Here is a 27,812-nt window from a genome sequence, read left to right on the forward strand (position 1 = left end):
AAATCTCATGTCAAATTGTAATTCCCAGTGTTGGAGGTGGGGCCTGGTGGGAGATGACTGGATCATGGGGGATGGGTTTCTCATAAATGGTTTAGCACCACCCCACCTTGGTACTATCCTCGAGATCATGAGTGGGTTCTCCTGAGATCTGATTGTTTAAAAGTGTGTGGCACCTCCCCCTCACTCTCTCTGTCTCTTGCTCCTACTCTGGCTATGTGATGTTTGTGCTCCTCCTTCACCTTCTGCCACGACTGTAAGTTTCCTGAGGCCTCCCGAGAAGCTGGGCAGATGCCAGCGTCATGCTTCCTGTAGAGCCTGCAGAACCATGAGCCAATTAAACCTCTTTTCTTTATAAATTACCCAGTCTCAGGTATTTCTTTACAGCAATGCAAGAGCAGCCTAATAAACCTCCCAACAACTGAGTTCTCCCAGTAGTCTTGCCATCAGTGGAAATTTATTACACTATACAGAACAGGGGTCCTGGGGTCTCCTGTGTGTGAGGGAGCATATTACATTGTCTTGGGAGTGATGGGTGAGATTTTTAGGTTCATTAAAAGAAAGCATGGGTTAAAAAAACAAAACTTCAGAAACACAAATTTACATTCTCTACCCCCAGGTCTCCTTGTGACAATCATCCCAAAAATTTTCAGATTCTGTCTGGCCATAAAAGTGAGATTTTGGCATTATTAGCATCACTGGTGTGAACTAGTTACCATAACCCCCCCAGAGGCCTCTTTAGCCTTTTCTTGTACAAGATACAAAGCGTAGACAGAAGAGGAGACACAGGCCTCAGGCCCCCAAAGACAAGGCCATCTGAAGAACAGGGTCAACAGTTTATTTCTTGGTGCCTCCAAGAGCTCATGGAAAAGCAGCACAGTGAGCAACAAGCAACAGTGGTCGGTAAATGGATACCACTCAACACATTGCCACAGTCTCAGCTTGGCTGTGTGGTACATGCTGCCAAGGGTTGGGTGCCAAGAGAGAGCAGAATGAAGCCAGGTCCCCAAGGAAGTGAGGGCTCAAAATATGGACTGAGGGTGATGAGGGTGGAGTTCAAATCCAGATGTCAGAGCTACAATCGCCCCCAGGGTAGCGGAGTTCATGGGCGAGGGCTGGGCCTAGAGGCTCCTTCCCGAAGTCCACCAGGAAGTTGGGGTTCAACTTCAGCCCTCCTTTTACTGTGTCTACATCAACCTGCAGCATCACAGAGCCTTCCCTGGTGGAAAAGGGGAATGGGATAAGGGAGAAGTCAGAGATTTTAGGGGAAGGCTCCTGAGGAACAAGGAATGACCAGGGTCTTGATGGGTCATCTGTGTGGTGGGGTACATGGGTCTCCCTAAGGAGTCTTCAGAAAGCCAAACGACCCCTCTGGAAGAGGAGGGCTGGGGAGGTGAGCCCATGTGTCTGCTTCTCACCTGATGAGATCAGGGTAAAACTGCTTGTCCCAGGCGCTGTACAGCGACGTGGTCACGTAGAGGCGCTTCCCGTCCAGGCTGAGCTGGATCATCTGAGGGCCTCCAGCCACCCGTTTTCCCTTGGGAAAACCAGGGGTCAGAGCCCAGGGTAACACACAGATCCTAGGCACCACCCCAAACCCAAGAGCATGCTCAGCTGCTCCCCCACATATTCCTCAAGCATGGGTCTGAGGAGTCCAGCAAGTAGGGGGAGAGGCTCTTACCTTGACCACCAGGGGCTCTGGCTGGGACTTTAGTTCCTGGTCCTCTAGCACTTGCACGGGGCCTCCCTTAACGATGCTGCCCCCGAGGAAGAGCTGGATGGGGAGGTGCAGAGGATAAGGAGGACTGTAGTGGGAGGCGCACATGTTGCAGGAAGAGCAGCTTGCCTGACTGGGATCCCTCTTTCCTTTCAGACATGCTCTGCATGCCCATCCCTGGCCTGGACAGTCCTGGGCCTTCGCTGTCCCGCAGCCCACATGTCTGCTTTTCCTGTACCTCCCTCATCATCCGCCAGCTGCTTCAGACCATCCACCCCATCCCCAGATTCTCTTATCCTTCCTTCCTTCCTTCCCTTCTGCTCCTCCTGCCAGGGCCCCCACCTGTCCTGTGAGGCGGGGTCTCTGTGGGTCAGAGACGTCATACTGCCTCAGGTCCCCATGCAGCCAGTTGCTGAAGTACAGGAAGCGGTCATCCAGGGACAGCAGGATGTCGGTGATCAGGCCTGGGGGCGGAGGCGAGTAGAGCCTTTAAGGACTCTTGTTTCCCAGGCCAAGAATCAACTTTCCCGTGCCCTAGGCACTCACCTGGCATTTCGGGCAGCAGCCAGCCCTTCACTTTCTTGGGGGGCACCTGGATCACCTTCTCCACTGACCAAGTACCTCCCTACGTTGAGGGGTGGAGGGTTAGGTTAGCTGGCAGAGAGGTGAGCCTATCAGAATTGGGGACTGAGGGTTAGATCTGGGTTGCCCAGACCTGGGAGGGAGAGAATAGATGACCGGCCTTGTTTCCACTAGGATCTAACTCCATGCAAGCCCCTTTAGGCAGGGGTTGTGTCTGCTTCATCACTGCATTCCCAGAACATAGCACAGTGCCCAGCACAGAAATTCACTGAGTAGTTTTTGAATGAATGAATAAATATGGCCAGTTAGGGTTCAGGCAGAAGTTGGCCTACCACTGAGAGAAGAGAGACAAGGCATGCAGCCTCGTTTTTTTCGTTCCTGGAGATGCCTGGGAGCACCATTACAGAAGCCTGCTTAGGTAGAGCTGCTGACAAAACTACTGGCAGGGGAGGGCCAGAGGGCGTATGTCACCTCGTTCTTGTAGAAGCGCTGGATGGTGGAGCTGAGCGCGCAGCCCACAAAGCCTTGGGCAGCATCTGGGTTGTGCAGGAAGCGGATCTCCAATGGAATAAGCCCATCTTTTAGAGACAGGGTCTGCACGATCTCATGGCGCTGCCAGTCCCATACATATAAGTGGCTCCCGTACAGCCCTGGGGTGGGAGTGGGGCCGGAGGATAGGCTCAGCATCAGGGGTTGGAAGGCATGGGCAGACAGGCCACTAACCAGGGCAGAAGGTTAAGAAATGGATTGGAGGGATCAGGAGGACGCTTGAGCAATCTGAGCACGCAGTGCATCCTATGCCATCTCCCTCAGATTCTGGGGCCACAGGAGGGAAGTGCGGGGCTGGGAGATTTGGAGCAGAAAGCAAGGGGATGTGGGCCCAAGGCTCCTGCTGGCCCGTGGGGGGATTCTCACCAGCCTCCACATCAGCAGGGTTGAAGCCATCTCGTAAGACATTGGGAGCTGCCCACTCAGTGCTGATCATGACATTGTGTCGAGGCTGGTACCAGAAGTCATAGCCCAATGGCGCAGCACCCCCAGGTCGCTCCCATGTCCCCTTCACCTCGAATGTCTCCCCATCCAGCAGCACAAAACCCCCTGAACAGGGAAGTAAGCAGGGTGGCAGGTAGAGGCAGTAGAGACACTAACCCCACCCTCCAGCCCTCTCCCCCAGGCATGTCTAAGAGGCTGAAAGCCCATTGCCTCCACCTCCACTGCTGGATTTGCCAGCTCCTTAAATTCAGGCATCCATGGCTGGGGGCGCAGTGGCTCATACCCGTCATCCCAGCACTGTGGGAGGCTGAGGCGGGCGGATCACTTGAGGTCAGGAGTTCAAGAACAGCCTGGCCAACATGGTGAAACCCTGTCTCTATCAAAAATACAAAAAATTGCCCAGGCATGGTGTCACGTGCCTGTAATCCCAGCTACTCAGGAGCTTGAACCAGTGAGGTGGAGGTTGGAGTGAGCTGAGATTGCGCCACTGCACACCAGCAGCCTGGGCAACAGAGCGAGACTCCATCTCAAAAAAAAAAAAGGAAATGAAAAAGTAAATAAAAAATTCAGGCATCCAAAGGGTCTCACCCAGGCATTCAAAGGTGGCCAGGTGGCAGGGGGTGCTTTACCCTAGTGCCCCTGTCTCCTATCAACTTCATCCCTCTCTCAGACCACAGCAGAAATGTTTCTCCTACAATATCTTCTGGGACTCAGTACCTGGTATTCTGTTGTCCAGCCTCCCACTTTTGGAGTGGGATTCCTCCCAGAGTCTAAGCTCCATTCTGCTCGCTACATTTTTTTTGAGATAAGGTCTCACTCTGACGCCCAAGCTGAAATGCTGTGGTTCAATTACAGCTCATTGCAGCCTCGACCTCCCTGGGCTCAGGTGATCCTCCTACCTCAGCCTCTTGAGAAGTGGGGGTTACAGGCCTGCACCACCACACCCAGCTAATTTGTGTATTTTTAGTGCAGAGTTGCCAGTGCCAACTCTGTGTTATCGGCAGACAACACACAGACGGGGTTTCACCATGTTGGCCAGGCTGGTTTGGAATTCCTGAGCTCAGGCGATCCGCTGGCCTCGGCCTCTTGAAGTGCTGGGATTATAGGTGTAAAGCACCACACCTGGCCTGTTTTGACTATAACTTTGAACTGAATTCATCAGTGAAGACTCATCTTAATAGAAATATTCAAAACTGAAGTTACTTGCTAACATTTAAAATACTGACTGGGATCCAGCTCACTGGTTCTCCTTGGAAAGTCATTCCCTCCCTCCCCTTCCATTCTGCTCCTCCCACAGAACAATGCTTTCCACATTTCACAGCTATGGAAGTTTTCATGAGCACATATGCTGGCAGGTACCTTTGCCATTGCCCTTGAGGTCTCCCAGGGAGCTGATCATCACCTCCCCGCTGGCCAGGCAGTGGCTGGTGTGGAGAAAGGCCAGTTCGCACTTGGCATGGATGTCCTTGGGCTCAATGACCTGGAAGGGGTGGGGAATGGTGTCAGAATCATACGGGACTGGGAGTCCCTGCTCTTAACCGCCATACTCCTCCTACTTCTATCTGCTGACTCTGTCATCTTTTCCTTCAAAACATGGACACAACTCTCCCTGTGGGAATATGACAGAGATTCAGTCTGGTAACTTCTACAGAGCAGCAAGGGAAAGTCAGAGAGATTGCTAATAACTCCCCGGGCAGGAAGCGCTGACCTTTCCCCGTGTATCCTGAAGGTACACGCAGCCGTGTGAAACCATAAGCTCCTCCCGGGCTGGCCCAGACCTGTGTTAACTCTGTATTACCAGTAGACAACACAGTACGTGCTCGGCACCAAGAGTGCACTAAACAAAGTGTTGGGAGGGACTGGAGTTTTTAAAAGAAGCCCTGAGCTCCTAACCGCATAGGGGGAGTAAATGGCTCCCTCCCTCTCTCAGAGTAAAACAAGAAGCCTCCTCCCTCTTCTCCAGTGCCCTGGTCACCGTGCTGGAGGGTGATAACCCAGAATGCCTGGGTAGACTCTGCTCTGAAGTCCAACCTCCCTCCCTGCTGCCGAGCCAGATCCTGTGTAAGAGCTGGAGGCTGCTGGTTTAGGTCTGGCTTCCTGCCCGTAGGCTGCCTGGGGTGGCAGGTGTCTTGTGGTCTACTGAGCTGGCAAGGGCAGAAGACATGCCTTGTGCAGCTTTGGGGCCCGGGGCTCAGAGCCCACGTCCACCACATAGATGCGAGAGGAGATGAGACTGGGCAGCACCAGCTTGGTGCGCGACTTGCTGCTATCACCGAAGCAGCTGCTGCAGGTGTTCCATCCTGAGTGATGCAGCTCATCCTTCAGGTTGGGCATGGGCAGCCGGTGGATGACCTAGGATGTGGGGAGATGGGGTGCTCTTCCAGGCCACGCCTCTGTCCGCTTCTGGAAGAGGGGCCCCTGTGGACCTATTTTGGTTTGGAAGCACGGCACAGGCTGGATTTCAGCACTCCCCTTGTCCCAGGTTGAGCCTGCCCATCCATACCCAGGGAGGACCAAGAAGGATAGAGCTGGGAAGGGGGGCCCCAGGGCCAGGGAGGAGGGCAGCTACGCTCTTAAAGTAGCTGGTGCCCAAGCCCTGCCTTACCTGGCAATACTGGGGAGACTTGGGGTCAACATCCACAGTGGCCAGGTAATCTGGGGCCTCAGTGCCAGTGTTTCGGTAAATGCAGGGCAGGTAGACGATCTCTTCTCTGGGTCCTGCAGGGTAGAAAGCAGGCAGCAGGGACGGCAGGGTGGGAAGGAAGGGCAGGGGAAGTGCTGGGTGTGCCAGAGGGTGGGGGCTAGGTCTGAAGTCCCTCCACCCCTGGCTGTGGAATCAGCAGTAGGGCACTGGCTCTCAGACCATGGCAATTACCTTTCATGGCCTCCAGAGGGGTGGAGTAGCCGGGTCCACAGTTCCCACATTTTGTAGCTGTGGAAGCAATGGGGCACATTGGCTGGGCCACACTCGAGGGTGAAGGCTCCCTCCCCACATCCTGCAGCATACATCCCAGTGGGCCACGGCAGTGCGGCTGGCCTACGTCCCCAATCCAGCCTCATTGCTCTGGCCTGTCCTCTCTGCCCCCTCAGAGCCCTGATGAGGGTGAGGTTGTGCTGGGAAGAGCTGGAGACACATGACCTGAAGGTAGACAGACAGTCCAGCAGGGCCCAGGGAGGGCCAGAGGAGGGCTGATGCAGCTGGGGTCGTGTGGTGTAGTGAATATTACACAGACTCGGAGCCCAACCCCAGCCCGCCACTGACTAGCCAGGGGAGCTTGGGCAAAGTACTGAAGCTCCTCGACCTCAATTTCTGCATCGTCTATAAAACGGAGATGGTAAGAATTCCACAGTGGGCTTTTACGAGAAGTAAACACAAGGATGCAGTTGGTGTGCAGCTCTCTGCTTGTCTGGCCAAAGCCCAGGCACTGTTCGTGGGGAGCCACTCTCAGGGAGAGAGCGTGGCGCCTGCTCAGCTCCCTTCACCAAGATGTTTCTATATCAGGGGGAGGCCAATTCCTGCTTTTCTCTCCCCTGGGTCCTGATCCCAGGCTGCTAGCCAAGGGCTGGAGTACATAACTGAGTACATAACTGGGGCTAATAGCAGCTGGAAGTCCTCAGGCCGGTTTCTACTCCTGGGTGTGCCCCACTTCCTTTATCTGGAAAGTGAGGTGTTTGGCCCAACTCTGGAGAGCCCATAGGCCTGCCCACCAGAGAGGTAGGGAGCAACCCTTCCTATCTCTGAAGTCTGGCAAGAGGGGTCACACTAATCTCCAGGAGGGAAGTCAGCAGATGTGCAGCAGGGCTGGGACATCACAGCTGCCAGCACCCCAGCATCAGAGTTTGGGGCCTGCTGGGGAGCAGGGGCTAAAGAATAACCCAGGCAGGCTGAAAGAAACCCTGGAGTGGAGTCCACAGGCCTGGGCCCTGTCTCCTGCCTTGTCCTGTGGCCAGTCCAGCCTCTGCCTTCACAGCTGGGCCGCAAGTGAGGAGCGAGAAGTAGGCAGAGGGGGGGCCACCGCTGGGGCTTGGGACTCCCACTTGCAGCAGCCAAAGGACTTAGGAAGCTGAGAGGCAGCAACAGCGTTCAGAGTCTGGAAACCTGGTTTCAAGTCCCAGGTCTGATGCCCCGTTTCTCCATTTTCTCCTCTTCATTTATGAAAAGTGGGCAATAATGATATTCTACCTACTTCTCTAGGTAGATATGGAGGACAAGTAAGACAATGTATTTCAAAGTCCTTTCATAAAACTGAATTAGGCCATGTGCGGTGGCTCACACCTGTAATCCCAGCACTTTGGGAGGCTGAGGCGGGCAGATTACCTAATGTCAGGAGTTTGAGACCAGCCTCGCCAACATGGCAAAACCCTGTCTCTATTAAAAATACAAAAATTAACTGGACGTGGTGGCGTACACCTGTAATCCCAGCTACTTGGGAGGCTGAGGCAGGAGAATGGCTTGAACCCGGGAGGTGGAGGCTGCAGTGAGCCGAGATCGCACCACTGCACTCCAGTCTGGGCTACAAGAGTGAAATTCTGACTCAAAAAAAAAAAAAAAACCAAAAAACAGTGAGTTACTGTGTAAATATGGGAAGGGCTGTGCCAGAGGTCAGGAGAATGCCAGAGAGTGCTTGATGCCCGGAGAGAGGGCTGGAGGTGGGGCAGGGAGAAAGAGAGAGAGAGATCCAGTTCTGCTACATAACCTTGCTAAGTCGGGCTTGGCACCAGATGCCAGGGGGTGGGGAAGGAAGTTGCTGGATACAGAAGGGAAAGGAGGTTAAAAAACTCCAAGACATCAAGACAGAGATACAAAAACTACAAAGCCAGGGAGAAACTGAGAGGGAAGTAAAGGTGCAGAGGAGGAGCTGCCCGCTCTGCAGCCTCTGCTCACCCCCCACCCCAACAACCCCAGCAAGCCCAGCAAGCCCAGCCCCAGCATTTCGCAGGGTCAGGCCCAGCATGCCACCGCAGCCCCAGGGAGCATCATTCCTCTTTCTGGGGAATAGCCCCCATCTGAAGCATCTCAAGCAAGATCTCAGAGCAGCTTTGGGTTTGGGATAGACCCAGGGAAAGCTCAAGTGGGTTTTCCATGCCAGGCTGGCTGCTGGGCATTCTGCCAGCTGAGGAAGAGCCAGCCTCAAGTGGGGAAGGACCTCCCAACCAAACCCCAATTCCTTCTCAGCCTGTCACCCAGGAGCCCACGGATGGAGGAATAGCAGGGCCAAGGGGGATTTAGGGGTGGAGGAGGCATTGAAACAGGTCCCCAGTGAAAGAGCGCGGGTGTCTCTGATTTCCCTCCCAAAGAGCTTTGCTGTGTGGGGTAGCTAGAGAGTGACCTGGGCACAGAAAAGCTTGGACTCCCTACCTCCCTCCCTGGAGTGCAAAGTTGGCCCAGGGCTGAAATCAGGATCATCTCTTTCCTATGTGAGGGCCAGGGACCGAGTGGTGTTCTCTAAGAGCGCCCCCGTCTGATTTTCCCAGCTACAGAAAGGCACCCTGGCCCCAGCCTCTGCTGAATGGAGCCAAGTCAGGGCCCAGGATCCCACTTCCCAGCAGTGCCTCTGCCCACCTTCCTCAGAAAGTTTGGCTAAGCTGGGAAATGCAGCGGGGTGGTGGGGGAGGGGTGTGCAGACTGGGGACAATGAAGCAGAGTCCACTGCTCCCTCCCCAGCTACCCCCTCAGGTTTTCTAGCATTTTCTGGGGGAGGGCCTTCCAAGTTAGGGGCAGACAGAGCAGGCAATGCGTGATTGGAAGCCCCTCTCCTTACCCATGCTGCCAACTGGTACACTTTGATCCTGGCGGGTTTGCTGTGCTGGTGTTAGAGGCCGTTGTTCCAGGGAAGGAGCAAAGGGAAGGAATTTATACAACCAGCTGGGGGTGGGGCAGAGAAGGAGGAGGGCCCGGGCTATAGCCCAGAGTGAACTACTCAGGGCAGCTGGCCAGGATACTCTCACGTGGCCTAGGGCAACTGGTGTTTGAATTATGGGGTGTGCGTGTATGTGTTTAAGTGTGCATGTGTGGGAGCCTGTCCTTCCTTCCTTCCTTCCTTCCTTCCTTCCTTCCTTCCTTCCTTCCTTCCTTCCTTCCTTCCTTCCTTCCTTCCTTCCTTCCTTCCTTTCCTTTCTTTCTACAGGGTTTCACTCTTGCCCAGGCTGGAGTGCAGTGGCGCGATCTTGGCTCACTGCAGCCTCTGCCTCCTGGGTTCAAGCGATTCTCCTGCCTCATCCTCCCGAGTAGCTGGGATTACAGGCGACTGCCAGGTGTGCCAGGCCCAGCAATTTTGTATTTTTAGCAGAGAAGGGATTGCACCATGTTGGCCAGACTGGTTTCAAACTCCTGACCTCAGGTGATCCACCCATGTCAGCCTCCAAAAGTGCTGGGATTACAGGTGTGAGCTGCCGACCCCGGCCAGTGGGTGGGTGCCTGGGTGTGTGTAGATGTGTGTGTCTGGGCATGTGTGTGTTCCTGTATACCTGTGTGTTGCTCATGCATGTGCCTGCATCAGTGTGTATCTGTGCCTGTGTGTGAATTTCCACCTGTGCGAATGTGCCTGTGAGTGTGCTTGTGTGTATTTGTATGTGTGTGTGTGTGTGCGCCTCTGTGAGTATGTGCCTGCCAGAGTATCTACGCCTGTGTGGATATGTGCATAAGTGCCTGTGTATGTGTAGCGTGTGGCTATGTGGCTGTGTGTGTGCTTGTGTAAGCCTGCACATGTATGTGCTCCTGTGTCTCCAAATGCTCATCTTTGTATTTGGATCTGTCTCTTGGCATTTAGGGACACCCGGGACTGTGGGCCCATCTGCTCCTACCTCCACAGCCAGGGTCACCACTTCCCTAAGATTGCCCTCTTATTCCAGATATTCATACTCTTTGGATAAAAGCTCTGGGGTGAAGTTTTTATTGGTTAGGAAAAAGAGTAAAGTCTGGGCTTGAGATTGCAAGTAGAATACAAGGTTTCCAAACCAGAGTGGAGGGAAGGGGAGCAAAATTGGGCCTTGGTGCATTGGGTGTCTGTCTTCCTGGCTCCCATCAGTGAGGGATCATGTGCCCATCAAGGAAGACTCCCTATGGCTGCCCAGGGCAAGGGTCTTCTCTTTTTTTCTTTTCTCTTCTTTTTTTTTTTTTTTGAGACACAGTCTCGCTCTGTCGCCCAGGCTGGAGTGCAGTGGCCAGATCTCAGCTCACTGCAAGCTCTGCCTCCCAGGTTCACGCCATTCTCCTGCCTCAGCCTCCTGAGTACCTGGGACTACAGGCGCCCGCCACCTCGCCCGGCTAGTTTTTTTGTATTTTTAGTAGAGACGGGGTTTCACCGTGTTAGCCAGGATGGTCTCGATCTCCTGACCTCATGATCTGCCCGTCTCGGCCTCCCAAAGTGCTGGGATTACGGGCTTGAGCCACTGCACCCGGCCAAGGGTCTTCTCTTATCCCCAGCGCCACTCAACCCCTCTTGGCTCCATCCTGCGTCTATCATCCTCACCATTGTGCCATCAGCCTGCCAGGCATCACAGAGAGCCTTGTGTGTACAGCTGCCCCACAGGGGAGGCTCCAAAGGCTGCTTCCTTGTCTTTGCCTGCTTCCTCCTGTCCTGGCTACCTCCACTCACCCTACCTTCACCCTTCCCTCTGGCCCTCCCTTCTTCCTCTTCCTGAGGTCTCCATCTCCTGCCTCCTGTCTGTTCTCCAGCTTCTTGGCTTGGGGTAGTCCACCACACAAGATCTGAAAGAGAAAGAAACCTTATCCCCACCTTCTCATAAAAAACTATTCAGTCATTAACTAAAAAAAAAACAACAAAGCTGTTATTTTGTTTGTTGTGGTCTGTCATTGACTACCTCTTTCATGCTCCTGAGCTCTGACTTGGCTGGTCTCTGCAGCTCCTCCATGGCACCCCTCACCTCTGCCTGTGGATTTCTCCCTGAACTCTTGCTCTACAGCCAGCAAGGTGGTTGGGGAAGTTGTCCTAATCTGGGTTGCAGATGGAGGCAGTGAAGGTAGAGGGGTGATTCTCCTGCCTCAGCCTCCCGAGTAGCTAGGACTACAGGTGTCCACCACCACACCTGGCTCATTTTTGTATTTTTAGTAGAGACAGGGTTTCACCATGTTGGTAGGCTGGTCTCGAACTCTTGACCTCAGGTGATCCACCCACCTCAGCCTCGCAAAGTGCTAGGATTATAGGCCTGAGACACCGTGCCCAGCTGACCTGGCTAATTTTTAATTTTTTTTTTTGTAGAGATGGGGGTCTCACTATGTTGCCCAGGCTGGTCTTAGACTCTTGGGCTCAAGTGATCTGCCTTGGTCTCCCAAAGTTAATTTTGGATTTTTAAAAAAATAATAAGTACTGCTTTTGTAACTAAAAGCTCAAATAAATCTATTAAAAGAAAAACTATAGGGAAGATGAAAGGAAGGATGGAAGGTCACATGCAGTGCAGGTGAGGGCTACAGTGAGGGCCCATGCTGGGGAGAAGGACTAGCCCCAGTCCCTGTTGAGCTACAGCTCTCCCACCCAGCTGCCCGTCCTTTCCTCTGGAAGACACGCATGTGCATGGCCATTCATTCATTCATTCATTCTTGTAATCTACAAACCTTTCTGGAGCACCTCTTTTGAGCCAGATATGGTAGACAAAGTAGTGAACAGGGCAAAGTTGCTACCTTCATAGAGACGACTTTTTAGGGGGAATAACTGATAATCATGCAAATACACAAACAAATAAAATCACTTCAGATAAGTGCTATGAAGTAGGGTAACGTAGGGGTGAGTGATGCAGCATTAGGTGGGGTTGCCTGGTATGCATGGGTACAGAATTATATGCAAACAAACAGCATAAAAGAACTAAAACAAACAAACCAAAAAGCACAAAGGTGTGCAAAATGCCTGTAAGGCATGAAGGTAGCAGCCTGTGGAGGTCTGAGGCAGGACTGGCTGGACAGGTTGGGATTTTCACCAGCTAAGTAGAGTTTCGGAGCCCTGTTCTGCTCATTTCTCCTTGTAATAACAGACCAATTCCTCAGGGGTATGTAGGAGATGTGAAGGGAGTAGCATTTAATGAGAACCTGCTACCAGATGTGACTGGTGCCAGGCCAGGCCCTACACACTAGCAATTAGCTCAGGTTCTGCCCATGGCACACCTGGAGAGGTTAAATGCCTTTTTCTTTTTCTTTCTTTCTTTCTTTTTTTTTTTGAAACGGAGTCTCGCTCTGTTGCCAGGCTGGAGTGCAGTGGCGTGATCTCGGCTCACTGCAACCTCCACCTCCAAGGTTCCAGCAATTCTGCCTCAGCTTCCTGAGTAGCTGGGACTACAGGCGCCCACCACCACACCCGGCTAATTTTTGTATTTTTTAGTAGAGATGGGGTTTCACCATATGGACAGGCTGGTCTCAAACTCCTGTCCTCGTGATCTGCCCGCCTTGGCCTCCCAAAGTGCTGGGATTACAGGCATGAGCCACCACACCCAGCCTGTAAATGCCTTTTTCTTCGTCTTATATTCAGGAAACAGAGTTTTCCCAATTCACTCCGTTGCCCACACTTAATGCACTGTCTCTGAATGACAGTGAGTTCAAAGCCTGCTGCTCAGGATAATAATGGCTCAGAGAAGAGAAATAATTTTTTTTTTTTTTTGAGATGGAGTCTCGCTCTGTCACCCAGGCTGGAGTGAAGTGGCACGATCTTGGCTCACTGCAAGCTCTGCCTCCCAGGTTCACGCCATCCTCCTGCCCCAGCCTCTCGAGTAGCTGGGACTACAGGTGCCTGCCACCACGCCTGGTTACTTTTTCATATTTTTATTAGAGACGGGGTTTCACCATGTTAGCCAGGATGGTCTCGATCTCCTGACCTTGTGATCCGCCCGCCTCAGCCTCCCAAAGTGCTGGAATTACAGGCATAAGCCACCACACCTGGTTGAAATAATTTTTTTTTAAACGCCCTCTGCCAGGGCTGTCTATAAAAAGCATGATTTGAGAACCACTTGGAGGACTTTCTCCCCACCGCCAATCCACTCAGAAATGTCCTCCCTTTGGCCTGCCATCGATACTTGAACCTTCACCAATAGCAGTTTCTTTGTTTGTGTTACTACGAGATGGCTTCTTCTCACCTCCTGGCTACAGTGAATGTCTCTGGAGTGGTAACACTTTAAGCTCCTAGTACTGCAGCACCGCTCAGTTTTATCAGAAGCATGCCTCCCAGTGGGTAGCGCTGAAGAGTGGCTAGGGGCCTAATCATATCCAGGGAGATGCTAAGGTTGGGGTCAGAAGGTGTTTAAAAAGCAAATGTTATCGTCTTGACTACTTTATCTCTATTGCTTAAAGAGAAGGAAGAATAAACCAGTGAGGTGGCTCACACCTGTAATACTAGCACTTTGGGAGGCTGAGGCAGGTAGATGCCTTGAGCTCAGGAGTTCCAGACCAGCCTGGGCAACACAGTGAAACACTTTCTCTACAAAAATTACAAAAATGAGCCAGGTATGGTGGTGTGCACCTATAGTCCCAGCTACTTGGGAGGCTAAGGCGGAGGATCACTTGAGCATGGGAGGCGGAGGCTGCAGCAAACTGTGATTATGCCACTGCACTCCAGCCTGGGTGACAGAGGCGGCTCCATCTAAAAAAAAAAAAAAAAAATTATAAGCCATTTTGTTTCAATTATGCCTCCTAGTCTCCCTCCACCCTGAATTTTTTGAAACATTGCTTTAATGTTTCAGAATATATTTCTTTAAAATAGGAATTCCAGGCCGGGAGCGGTGGCTCAAGCCTGTAATCCCAGCACTTTGGAAGGCCAAGACAGGCGGATCACGAGGTCAGGAGATCAAGACAATCCTAGCTAACACGGTGAAACCCCGTCTCTACCAAAAAATACAAAAAACTAGCCGGGCGAGGTGGCGGGAGCCTGTAGTCCCAGCTACTCGGGAGGCTGAGGCAGGAGAATGGCGTGAGCCCAGGAGGTGGAGCTTGCAGTGAGCTGAGATCCAGCCACTGCACCCCAGGCTGGGCGACAGAGCGATACTCTGTCTCAAAAAATAAATAAATAAAAAATAAGAATTTTGGATTGGGTATGGTAACTCACTCCTGTAATCCCAGCACTTTGGAAGGCTGAGGCAAGAGGATTGCTTGAGCCAGGGAGTTCAAGACCAGTCTGAGCAACACAGGGAGACCCTGTCTCTACGAAAAAAAAAAAAAAATTACCCTGAGTCCCAGCTATTCAGGAGGCTGAGGTGGGAGGATCACTTAAGCCCAGGAGTTTGAGTCCAGGCTGGACAACATAGCAAGACTTTTGTCTCTTAAAAAAAAAAAAAAAAGGAAAGGAAAGGAAAGGAAAAAGAAGGGTCTGACTAGAACAGAAATTATGCATCTTGTTACACATTTAATGCGCAAGAAAAAAAGAGGAGATGGATTTGAAAACCAGTTATGCAGACTAGAAGAGGTAGCAGCAACTTTGGTTACAAGGACACAGGTGACGCTTGCCATCACCAACCCCCCCCTCCAGCCTTTCTCCTGTGCCAAGCCTGGCTCCAGAAGAGCTGAGACATGACCCATAAAATGGCTTTCATGCAATAATCTCCACTTTTACAGAGGCCCACTTGGCTAGCACCCATTCATTTAAGAGTCCCGAGAAGAAAGAATTACATCAGTCTTAGTTAATGGCCCAAATTAAGCCATCAAAACCCCTAGTAAAGCTTCTATTTTGAACATGTTACAATACTTGAAATAAAATTTCCAAAGGAAAATAAAAGCCCTTCCATTTGGGGGTGGGAAGGATCGTTGGTCCCTGGGGTCATATCCCTGAGTCACAGTTTCTCTGCTGAGGCTCAGGACGGGCAGAAACAAATCCCCTTCTTTGGGGAGCCCAGGCCTCCACTTTCTCACCTCAGCACCTGAATCCTGCCTGAGAAGAAGGTAGGGGGTCCTTCTCCCAGCATCCCAGCAGGACAGGAGGCGGGAGACTTCGGGAGACATGGCCTCAGGTCTGCATGGAATCGGGAGGAGGCCTGGGGAAGGGCTTCACTGCCCATCCTGCATCTGCTGTCTTTGCTGCATCATACCTACGCGGCTGGTTGCCTTTACAATCTCCCTAGGGTCACGTCCATGTGCAGGAATGCTAACAGTGCTATGGGATATGGGAGCCCCAGATTTCCTTTCTCACCTTTTCAAAAGGCTGCTCAGAAACCAAAGTTTAAGCCGGGCGCGGTGGCTCACGCCTGTAATCCCAGCACTTTGGGAGGCCGAGGCGGGCGGATCATAAGGTCAGGAGATCGAGACCACGGTGAAACCCCGTCTCTACTAAAAATACAAAAAATTAGCCGGGCGCGGTGGCGGGCGCCTGTAGTCCCAGCTACTCAGGAGGCTGAGGCAGGAGAATGGCGTAAACCCAGGAGGCGGAGCTTGCAGTGAGCCGAGATCGCGCCACTGCACTCCAGCCTGGGTGACAGAGCGAGACTCCGTCTCAAAAAAAAAAAAAAAAAAAGAAACCAAAGTTTAAAAAGGCTTAAACTGAAAATAATAGCTGTTCCTAATATACAGTGATCTTTAACAAATCAATGGGAAAAAGATAAATTACACAAAGAAAAACATCCCAAGGATATGAAAATGCAATACAAATGGCTAATGACCGTAAGAAAACATACCTGGTCTCATTAGCCATTAGAGAAATGCTGGTTAAAGCAACAAAAAGATACGATTTTCAAAAGTAAAAAGATTGATAATATTCAGGATCAGAAGGAGTGTGGGGAAAAGGGCCACTTGTGTATTCTACTGACAAGACTATAAAATGGTGGAACATTTTTAGAAGGAAATTTAGCAACATCTAGCAACATTTTAAATGGAACTCCACCTCTAGTGATCTACTTTATGGAAATCGATAAGTATATAAATGTATATATATAGGATGTTCATTGCAACAATGTTCGTAATAGTGAAAGGTTGGAAACAACCAATAGGGAAATGGTGAAATATATTACGGGACATCCATAATACGAAACACCAAGCGCCTTAATGTGTAGTTTTCTATATACCAACACAGAAGGCTATCAAGAAATATGGTGGAGGGGTGGGGGAAACCAGAAAGCATAATCTCATTTAAAAAAAAATTTTTTTTTTTGAGACAAAGAGTCTCACTGTCACCCAGGCTGGAGTGCAGTGGTGCCATCTTGGCTCACTGCAACCTCCGCCTCCTGGGTTCAAGCAATTCTCCTGCCTCAGCGTCCCAAGTAGCTGGGATTATAGGCATGTACCACCATGCCTGGCTAATTTTTTTGTATTTTTAGTAGAGACGGGGTTTCGCCATGTTGGCCAGGCGGTCTTGATCTGCCCGCCTCAGCCTCTCAAAGTACTGGGATTACAGGCGTGAGCCACTGTGCCTAGCCTCATTTTAATTAAAACTATGTGAAAATGAAGCTATATAGTTTTTGACAAGTTAAATTTATATTTATTTATTTATTCATCCATCTATATGTTCATAGAAAAGGATTTGGCTTGTGATGCCAGTATTTTGGGAGGCTGAGGCAGGCAGATTGCTTGAGCCCAGGGGTTTGTGACCAGCCTGGGCAACATAATGAGACCCTGTCTCTATAAAAAATTAAAACAATTTAGACCTGGCAGGCTCCTGTAGTCCTAGCTACTTTGGGGGCGGGGAAGGTGTGCTGAGGTGGGAGGATTGTTTAAGCCCTGGAGGTCGAGGCTGCAGTCAGCCGTGACTGCACCACTGCACTCTAGTCTAGGTGTCAGAGTGAGACCCTGTCTCAAAAAAAAAAAAGTAGGCCGGGCACGGTGGCTCACTCTTGTCATCCCAGCACTTGGGGAGGCCAAGGCGGGCAGATCACAAGGTCAGGAGATTGACACCATCCTGGCTAACAGGGTGAAACCCCGTCTCTACTAAAAATACAAAAAAAAAAAAAAAAAAAAATTAGCCAGGCGTGGTGGTGGGTGCCTGTAGTCCCAGCTACTTGGGAGGCTGAGGCAGGAGAATGGCGTGAACCCGGGTGGTGGAGCTTGCAGTGAGCGGAGATCGTGCCACTGTACTCCAGCCTGGGCGACACAGTGAGACTCCGTCAAAAAAAAAAAAAAAAAAAAAAAAGAGTAAAGAAAAGAATCTGTAGAGATAAAACTTCCCTTATCAGGCCAAATGTAGCTAACAGTGGTTACCTCAAGAATTGGATCACAGGGAGCAATTTTTATTTTTCACATATGTGTCAAACATATATTTTAAAAACTTTTTATTAAGTTTGGAATACATGTATAAACAATTGAAACAGTGAAAGAATACAGTAGCATAAAAAAAAATTGCATTTAGACTTGGGTCCCATCCCCAAGATACCTTATAATATGTATATATATAAAAGTTTCCAAAATCTGAAAAAAATCTGAAATCTGAAACACTTCTGGTCTCAAGCATTTCGGATAAGGGATACCCAACCTGTAATAATAAAAAATAACAACAGCTATCATTTATTAAATATGTGGTACTGTTCAAAGCACTTAGGGATAAAGAAAGATAAATGAACCACATCCACCGCATATAAAAGTTTTCCGTGTGCCGGGTACTTCTCTGAGCTCTTTGCATGTTCTGCCTTTATTTACACAAGGTTTAAAACATCCCTATGAAGTGGGTATTTTCATTATGTCCAATTTACAGATAAGGCAGTTACAGCATAGAAAGAGGAAGTAACTCATGCAAAGTTACACAGCTAGTGAGTAGCAGAACCCAGGATCTGAAGCTAGGCAGTAGCTTCAGGCTCTGGCCTGGGACCTCTATGCACAGAAGTTCGCAGCCCTTTCAGACAGAATGCTTTTTTTTTTTTTTTTTTTTTTGAAACAGAGTCTCGCTCTGTCGCCCAGCCTGGAGTGCAGTGGCCGCATCTCAGCTCACTGCAAGCTCCGCCTCCAGGGTTTACGCCATTCTCCTACCTCAGCCTCCCGAGTAGCTGGGACTACAGGCGCCCACCACCTCGCCCGGCTAGTTTTTTGTATTTTTTAGTAGAGACGGGGTTTCACCAGGTTAGCCAGGATGGTCTCGATCTCCTGACCTCGTGATCCGCCCGTCTCGGCCTCCCAAAGTGCTGGGATTACAGGCTTGAGCCACCGCGCCCGGCCCAGACAGAATGCTTTTGTGTTTTGTTGCTTGGGTGGCTGGCCAGCACATTCAGCCCTTTCTATATTGGGTGGGAGGCAAAAGGCCAGATACTCACCTTTCCAGGCTTCAGGCCTCCTTGCTGCTAGGAGCAAGCATGTGACTTGGTCTTGGACACAGCCAGGTGTGCCCACTGGGGACTCTGACACAAAGAAGTAGGGAATGGGTTCTGGTTGCTGCAGGGAAGGCTGGTGTGCGGGTGGGTCACCATGCTGCAGAAGCTCCCAGGGTCCAGCCGCATGTCGTGGTGCCATGGCAGCACATAGAATTTGAGGGGCAGAGGCAGTGTCCTTTGAGTGGGATCTAGGACAAGAAAGGGCTCTCTGGCTGCAACCACTTCTGCCACTGGGGCGTTATGATCGAGCAGATCCAGTGATGCTTGGTGAGTTGGGGTGATCCATGGGATGAGGCAGGCAAGAGCCAGAAGTAGAGTCCCCAGGGTGACCCCAAAGGATTGAGCCCAGCCCATTTCAGCAAAGAACAGTTCTCTTGAAAAACAGCCTCTTCTGAGCTTCTGGGTCTCAAGAGAAAGCAAACACGAGAGGATGGGACACCAGGTGGCCTTTGACTCAAGCCTCCTTATCTGACCCACCTAGCCCAGGAACAAGGCCAGGAGCTCCTCATCCTCAAGGAGAACTGGGCTTAGCCTGAAAGGAACCCTGAGAGCGAAGCTGCCAACAGCAGAGAGAAGCCGCGGAGTCGCCTGGCTAGCCCTGTCTTGCCAATACCCTCTCCCCTCAGTCCACCCCAAGAGCTTCAGAAGTTATACATGAAGGCTACGGAGAAGAAAAACATTCTAGGCTGGGTTACAGGTGTCTGGCTCTCCACTATATACCATCACCAGCCAGAAGTGGTCTATTATTAAGAGATTAATAACACAACAAGAATTTTAGAACCAGACTCTGTGTGAATCCCACTTCTACCAGTTACTAGCTTTATGAATCTGGGCAAGTAATTTAACCTCGCTGTACCTCAGTTTCCTCATCTCTAAAAGACAGAAAACAAAATATCTACTCCCCTCATAGGGTGTTTTGAAAATTGCATGATGATATACATAAAGCTCTTAGACAAGCACCCAGAACCTAACATACGCTGTGTTATTGTTGTTGCAGCAATACAGCCCTCCGAGAAAGTTCTAGAGATCTGTTGAACAACAATGTGAAGCACCTAACACTACTGAGCTATACATTTAAAAATGGTTAAGATGATAAATTTAATGTTTTGTGTTTTTTTGTTTTGTTTTGTTTTGGTTTTTGAGTTTCGCTCTTGTTGCCCAGGCTGGGGTACAATGGTGTAATCTTGGCTCACCGCAACCTCCGCCTCCCGGGTTCAAGTGATTCTCCTGCGTCAGCCTCCCAAGTAGCTGGGATTACAGGCTCATGCCACCACGCCTGGCTAATTTTTTTGTATTTTTAGTAAAGATGGGGTTTCACCATGTTGGCCAGGTGGCTCTTGGACTCCTGACCTCAGGTGATCCACCTGCCTCAGCCTCCCAAAGTGTTGGGATTACAGGCATGAGCCACTGCGCCTGGCTGAAAATGGAAGTTTTTAAACATAGAATTTTCTAATTACGTTTTTCACTTTCAGGCTGGGTGTGGTGGCTCACTCCTGTAATTCTGGTGTTTTGGGATGCCAAGGTCAGTTGAGGTCAGGAGTTTGAGACCAGCCTAGGCAATATAGAGAGACCCCATCTCTTAAAAAAAAAAAAAATTAACCAGGCATGGTGGGGCACACCTGTAGTCCTAGCTATTTGGGAGGCTGATGCAGGGGATTCCTTGAGCTCAGGAGTTTGAGGTTACAGTGAGCTGACGGTGCCACTGCACATCAGCCTGGGTGACAGAGCAAGACCCTGTCTCTGGAAAAAGAAAGGAAAGAAAATGAGTGGTCTTTTTATTAAATTGCAGATAATTAGAAATGCCTCTTTATTTAAAAAATAATAATAAAGCCGTTTTGAAAGATGGCCTTAGAAGTTACTGTCATTGCATTGGCCACGTTGCCTTGGAGGAGACACAGTCTAAGGGTCTGCCCTGACTCATGAGCAGCACCAATGCTTTGCTGGGTGGACAGACTTGGATAGAACAAAATCAAAAGGCTGGTGAAAGGGGGTGTGGGAAGAAGGCCTGTGAATGGACCTCACAGGAAGAGCCCAGAATGCAAGAGTATTTGTGTCTAGCGTGGCCATTCAACTAGCAGGCCCTCTCCCTGGAGGATGCTTGTGACGATGGAGGGTGAGGCGAACCTGTTCTGTGGATGTCATTGTTTTCTCACTAGGTAGTCCGTGAACAAAGAGGTCATGGTGGCCAGAGCAGAGGCTGCACATGGCCTTGCCAGCATGGACCTCCTCTTTCTGAGTCAGACTCAGCTGGAGCCACTGCTGAAGACACAGAAGCTACCACAACAGTCCACCACCTGGGGAAGGGTTGTTTCCGCTACTCTCTGCCAACAAGGAGGGAGCAGCAATGCATTCTCTTTCGAAGGCAGTTTCATATTTCTAGGTTTGGATTTGCTTTCTCTGGCCCGATACTGCCACCATCACCATCTACAGACATCCTGGGTGTCTCATACACCATCACAGTGCCGCACACTGAGTTACCACTTCTGACAAAGGGTCTCACTGTACAGTGAAAGACGGGTAATGATACCCAGCGTGTGAAGAGCCCTGCAGGTGTTAACCCGTCTTCACAGCAAACACAGAGCTAGGCACTATTATCAGCTCCATTCTACAGATAAGGAAACTAAGTCACAGAGAAGTTTCATAAATTGCCTGAAGTCAATTGTAAGTGAGTAGTGAGGCCCGTGTTTGAACCCAGATACTATGGCTCAGAGTCCATGCTATGAACCCGTGGGAATCATGGATCTTACCAAGCACCTCATCCCTCAGAAGCAGCTGACCTTAGGGAAGACTCAGTTATGGCAAAACCTTCTGAGGCTGGAGTGCTGGCCATAGAATGCAGTTTATGTCCTGAACCTGCAACCATTCTGCAGCAGCATTTCTCTCTCAGTCGGAATTCATGGTGGGCCCGGGAGCAGAGAGGTGGAAGCGGAAGTGAGGCCTCTCGCTACTGCACCTGATGACTCATTCACAACATTTTCACGTGCAGTCCCATGACGCCGAGCTCTGCTAGGTGGGGGTTTGATGCCCCACAGAGATTTGCTTCCACAAAAATAAGCATTGAACTGGAACCTGAGACAGCTACCTTGCTCTTCTGGGCTCCTTATGCCACCGAGTGAACAGGCAGACAAGGAGGAGAAGATGTGAGCTGTGGTGATCAATCTTGACATCTTGATGATTTACAGGAAAAAGAGTTGCTGTTACACAGCGGGGCCAGGGAGGAGGATGGGTGGAACCCTGAGAAGCCCCCAGGAATATCTTGTACCACCATGTCCAGTGGTTAAGGTTAACAGAAGATGAAAGTATGAGATAACCAATACTTCAGGTCCTCTAGGAGCAAAGGTTTAGGTCACTCCATGAGGAAAGAATCCCAACCATCTTCAGTCCTGGCTGTGTTAACATAGTGGTTAAGAGGTTGTGCTCTGGTCCCAGACTGGCTGGGGTTCAAATCTGTGTGCTAACTCTGCTGGCTGTGTGCATTTCCTTACGTTAGTTTGCACATCTATAAAATCGAGATGATAATAATTAATATATCAAATGGTAATTTTGAGAATTAAATGAGTTAATACTTGTAAAGCACTTAGAACAAGTTCTGGCATGTAATAAACACTCTATAAATGTTACCTATTATTAAGTCAAAGGAATGAGAAGCAAAAGGGAAAAGTCATAAATACCAGCTACAGCCTCAGGATCAACTGGGAAAATGAGACTAGGACACACAAAACCCTGTACAGAAATGTCTATGCCAGTTTTATTTGTAATAGCCAAAAACTGGAAAGAAAAACCTCAGATACCCTTCAATGTGTGAATGATTAAATGAACTGTTAAGTCCAGGCCATGGTGTATTACTCACCAATAAAAATGAATGAATGATTGATACATGCAGTGACCTGGCTGAATTGTCAGAGAATCATGCTGAGTGAAGAAAGCTAATCAAGAGGTTTCATACTGTGTGATTCCATCTAAAGAACTTTTTTTTTTGAGACAGTCTTCCTTTGTTGTCCAGGCTGGCATGCAGTGGCATGATCATGGCTCACTGCAGCTTCAACCTCCAGGGCTCAAGGGATCTTCCCGCCTCAGCCTTCCAAGTAGCTGGGACCACAGATGAGTGCCACCACACCCAGCTAATGTTTAAACAATTTTTTTTTTGTAGAGATGGTGGCTGGGCATGGTGGCTCACGCCTGTAATCCCAGCACTTTGGGAGGCTGAAGCGGCACATAACATAAGGTCAGGAGTTCGAGACCAGCCTGGCCAACATGGCGAAACCCCATCTCTACTAAAAATACAAAGATTAGCCAGGCGTGGTGACGCATGCCTATAATCCCAGCTACTCAGGAGGCTGAGGCAGGAGAATCGCTTGAACCTAGGAGTTGGAGGTTGCACTGAGTGGAGATCACTCCATTGCACTCCAGTCTGAGTGACAGAGTGAGACCATGTTTCACAGAAAAGATTTTTTTTGGTAGAGTTAGGTTTTTGCCATGTTGCCCAAGCTGGTCTCAAACTTCTGGGCTCAAGTGATCCTCCTACTTCAGCCTCCCAAAGTGCTGGGGTTACATACGTGAGCCACCACACCCAGCCTATAGAACAGGGGTCCCTAACCCTCGGGCTGCAGACTACTACTGGCCGTGTCCTGTTAGGAACCAGACTGCATAGCAGGAGGTGAGCCGCAGGCAAGCTTTACAGCCTGAGCTTTGCCTCCTGTCAGATCAACTGCCACATGAGATTCTCATAGGAACGCAAACCGTATTGTGAACTGTGCGTGCAAGGGATCTTTGTTGTGCACTCCTTATGAGAATCTAATGCCTGATGATCTGAGCAGTTTCATCTCAAAACCACACCCCACCCCCCACATCCGTGAAAAAATTGTCTTCCATGAAACCCCTCCCTGGTGCCAAAAAGGTTGGGGATGATTGCTATAGAACATTTTTGAAATGATAATATTATAAAGATGAAGAACAGACAGTGGTTGCCAGGAGTTAAGGGAGTGTGGGGTTGGGAAGGAAGTGCATGTGGCTGTAAAAGGGATCCTTGTGATGATGGAAATGTTCTATATCTTGACTGTGTCAATGTCAACATCCTGGTTGTGATAAAGTACTACAGTTTTGCAAGATGTTCAGTTGAGAGAAGCTGTGTAAAGGGCAATCTTTCTGTTATTTCTTACAACTTCATGGGAACCTATAATTATCTCAAAATACAAAGTTTAATTTAAAAAAATGAGAACAGTTATTTATTTATTTATTTATTTTCCTCTCGAGAGGAAGTCTCGCTGTGTCGCCCAGGCTGATCTCAGCCTGGGCGTGATCTAGGCTCACTGCAACCTCCGCCTCAGGGTTCAAGCAATTCTCCTGGCTCAACCTCCCAAGTAGCTTGGATTACAAGTGCCTGCCACCATGCCTGGTTAATTTTTTTTGTATTTTTAGTACACACGGGGTTTCATCATGTTGGCCAGGCTGGTCTCAAACTCCTGAGCTCAGGTGATCTACCTGCCTTGGCTTCCCAAAGTGCTGGGATTACAGGCATGGCCCACCTCACTCAGCTGAGAACAGGAATTTCTACTTATATTTCCTTCCTTACTGTGTTGTGTGTGTTTGTATGTGTGTGTGTTTAATTTGTAGCATTTGCCAGTTTCTGTGGTGTAAATACTAAGTAAGCTAACATTGTGATATCACAAAAAATGGAATTGGGAAGGCACAATCAAGATTAACAAGCCAGTTTAGACCAACACAACTTTTCTGCCCTATTAGTTGGGCACAAGTTAGAAAGGTTGATAGTATCTCCTGTTGGAAAGGTGAGAGAGAAGGGCCCTCATGCATTATTAATGGCATATGCATTGAAGTGCCCTTATTTGAGGGCAATGCTGTTCATAACTTTTAAAATATGAGATGTCATACTTTTTGACTGAAAATTCAACTCTTATAGGATTCCATTTTATAGAACTACTTAGGTGCATAAATATACAAAAATAACTGTCATTGCAGCATTATTTGTAACAGTGGAAACAGAAGACTTTTCATTAATAAGAGAATGATTAGGCCAGGTCCAGTGGCTTACACCTATAATCCTAACATTTTGGGAATCCAAGGCAGGAGGATTGCTTTAGCCCAGGAGTTGGAGACCAGTGTGGGCAACATAAGACCTTGTCTCTACTTAAAAAAAAAAAGAATATTAGTCTGGCGTGGTGGCACACCTGTACTCCCAGCTACTTGGGAGGATGGGGCAAGGAGGATCGCTTGAACCCAGGAGGTTGAAGCTGCAGTGAGCTGTGATCACACCACTGCACACCAGCCTGGGTGACAGAGCAAAACTCTGTCTCAAAAAAAAAAAAAAAAAAAAAAAGGCACTTGGGAGGTCAAGGGAGGCGGACTGCCTGAGCTCAGGAATTTGAGACCAGCCTGGGAAAAATGGTGAGACCCCATGTCTGCAAAAGATATAAAAATTAGCTGGGTGGTGGGCACCTGCAGTCCCAGCAACTGGGGAGGCTGAAGTGGGAGGATGGCTTGAGCCTCTGGGAGGTGGAGATTGCAGTGAGCCGTGATCCACCACTGCACTGCAGCATGGCCAACAGAGCCAGACCCTGTCTCAAAAATAAAATAAAATAGGCCAGGCGCAGTGGCTCACGCCTGTAATCCCACCACTTTGGGAGGCCAAGGCATGTGGATCACCTGAGTCAGGATTTTGAGACCAGCCTGACCAACATAAAGAAACCCCGTCTCTACTAAAAAATACAAAATTAGCTGAGCATGGTGGTGCATGCCTGTAATCCCAGATACTTGGGAGGCTGAGGCAGGAGAATTGCTTGAACTTTTGAGGCGAAGTTTGCAATGAGCTGAGATCACGCCACTGCATTCCAGCCTGGGCAACAAGAGCAAAACTGCATCTCAAAAATAAATAAATAAATAAATAAATAAAATAAAACTTAGCCAGGCGTGGTGATGCACGCTTGTGGTCTCAGCTACTCGGTAGGCTGAGGCAGAAGGATCACTTCAGCCCAGGAGGTTGAGGCTGCAGTGAACCATGGATTGCACCACTACACTCCAGCCTGGGTGACAGAGCGAAACCTTGTCTCCAAAAAAAAAAAAAAAAAAAAAAAAGGTTAAATAGTTCATAATATATCTGTGCTGTGGAATATTGTGAAGCAATTACAAGTTAAGTAGACTATACAGGAAAGGAGGGCCAAGACATTTGAGAGCAAAAAGCAGGCTGCCAAACTGTATATAACACGATTCCATTCCAAAAAATAAAACAATTCTGTTTGCATGTGGATAAAAACAGTCTAGAAAGACACAATAAGATATAAATGAAGGTTACTTGGGAAAAGAGTGAAGTTGGGTAATTTTTACTTTGTATATTTATTTATTTGAGAGAATTTTGCTCTTGTTGCCCAGACTGGAGTGCAATGGCGCTATCTCAGCTCACTGCAACCTCTAACTCCCAGGTTCAAGCGATTCTCCTGCCTCAGCCTACCGAGTAGCTGGGATTACAGGCACCTGCCACCATGGCCAGCTAATTTTTGTATTTTTAGCAGAGACGGGATTTCACCATGTTGGCCAGGCTGGTCTCGAACTCCTGACCTCAGGTGATCTGCCTGCCTTGGCCTCCCAAAGTACTGGAATTACAGGCATGAGCCACCACTCCAAGCTTATTATTATTATTATTATTATTATTATTATTATTATTTTGAGACAAAGTCTCGCTGTGTAGCCCAGGCTGGAGTGCAGTGGTGCAATCTCGGCTCACTGCAACCAACCTCCACTTTCTGGGTTCAAGCGATTCTCCTGCCTCAGGTTCCCAAGTAGCTGGGACTACAGGCGCCTGCCACCACACCTGGCTAATTTTTTTTTTTTGTATTTTTAGTAGAGATGGGGTTTCACTGTGTTGGCCAGGGTGGTCTTGAACTCCTGACCTCGTGATCTGTCCACTTCAGGCTCCCAAAGTACTGGGATTACAGTCATGAGCTACTGCACCTGGCTGTACCTATCCTTCTTGGGAAGGCTTTCCAGGTATTTGAAGGGCCTTGGGTGTTGCCATCTAAGCTGTCTCTGCATTAGGCAGCACCCCAAGCCCAGTAATGCTGTGGTCCCTGCAGCCTCATAGAGTACCACCTTGGTGGTCTTGAATAAGAGCCAAAAGAATTCTTTGGATTACCAGGTAGAAATTCCTATTCTCTCCTGTACTTTCTTCCAAACAAAGTCTCTCTCAAAGTCTCAAAGCCATGTGTAGTGGCATAATGATCTTGCCTGTGAATAGCCACTGCTCTCCAGCTTGGGCAACATAGTGAGAACTCATCTGTCAAAAAAAAAATTTACAGTAATGCTAAAATCTAAAATCGTATTATAACCTCTCCCAACCCACCATTTCCCTCTCCAGGGACCAAGTTACTCCCTTCCTCCCCTTTCCCCAGGAAAGCCTACTTCCTGCTTTAATTCCATTATAATTGGCAGATTTCATATTTATTTATTTATTTAGAGACTGAGTCTCGCTCTGTCGCCCAGGCTGCAGTGCAGTGGCACGATCTCTGCTCACTGCAAGCTCCGCCTCCCAGGTTCATGCCATTCTCCTGCCTCAGCCTCCCAAGTAGCTGGGACTACAGGCGCCCGCCACTATGCCTGGCTAATTTTTTGTATTTTTAGTAGAGACGGGGTTTCACCGTGTTAGCCAGAATGGTGTCGATCTCCTGACCTTGTGATCTGCCCGCCTTGGCCTCCCAAAGTGCTGGGATTACAGGTGTGAGCCACCGCGCCGGGCCACTTTCATTTATTTTTTATTGCTGGAAAATGTTTCAGAAGTTCCTTCGTTTTTTCCCAGAGTGTCATCATAAGTAAGACTATACAAAACTCATTTTCAACTGCCACCATGAGCCAATTTTACACACATGCTTGTGCGCACACGCACACACACATCCTTAGTGTTGATTTGTGTGTTTAAATTAGCACAAATGGTACCATATCATATATGTCATTCTGTGGTTTATCTGGTTCACTCAACAATGTGTTTGATATATTAGGCTCCTTCCTTTAAGCTACCTTGCAGTACTCTTTTGTAATAATATATTGCATTTTATCTACTCCCCCCCTTGATGAGCATTTAGACTGTATCTATTTTTTTGCTATTACAAACAATGCTCTAATGAAAATTCTGGAATCTATTTCCTAACGTGTACATGTGAGTGTCTCTATGTTATAGGTTTATTGGGTAATTTAGCATGTATAGTTTTCAGTTTTATTAGGTGTTATCAAGTTGTTTTCCTTTTCTTTTTTTTTTTTTTTTTTTTTGAGACAGAGTTTCACTCTCAGTGCCCAGGGTGGA

The 27,812-nt window shown here is 49.1% G+C and overlaps 1 protein-coding gene across 1 annotated transcript; it reads right to left on the reverse strand.

The window, feature by feature from the left end:
• Window positions 1-814: 814 nt before the first annotated feature.
• SELENBP1 (selenium binding protein 1) lies at window positions 815-9,164 on the reverse strand. Its single transcript, XM_050750470.1, has 12 exons — window positions 9,052-9,164; window positions 6,165-6,221; window positions 5,895-6,007; window positions 5,456-5,641; window positions 4,649-4,769; window positions 3,212-3,394; window positions 2,768-2,946; window positions 2,261-2,339; window positions 2,057-2,178; window positions 1,679-1,771; window positions 1,416-1,534; window positions 815-1,216 (listed from the first exon to the last, which is right to left on the reverse strand). The coding sequence occupies exons 1-12, from the start codon at window positions 9,053-9,055 to the stop codon at window positions 1,054-1,056; spliced, it is 1,419 nt and encodes a 472-aa protein (XP_050606427.1). The 5' UTR covers window positions 9,056-9,164; the 3' UTR covers window positions 815-1,053.
• Between the last annotated feature and the right edge of the window lie 18,648 nt (window positions 9,165-27,812).

The sequence above is a fragment of the Macaca thibetana genome, chromosome 1 (assembly GCF_024542745.1).
Source record: "Macaca thibetana thibetana isolate TM-01 chromosome 1, ASM2454274v1, whole genome shotgun sequence".
Classification (NCBI taxonomy): Eukaryota; Metazoa; Chordata; class Mammalia; order Primates; family Cercopithecidae; genus Macaca; species Macaca thibetana.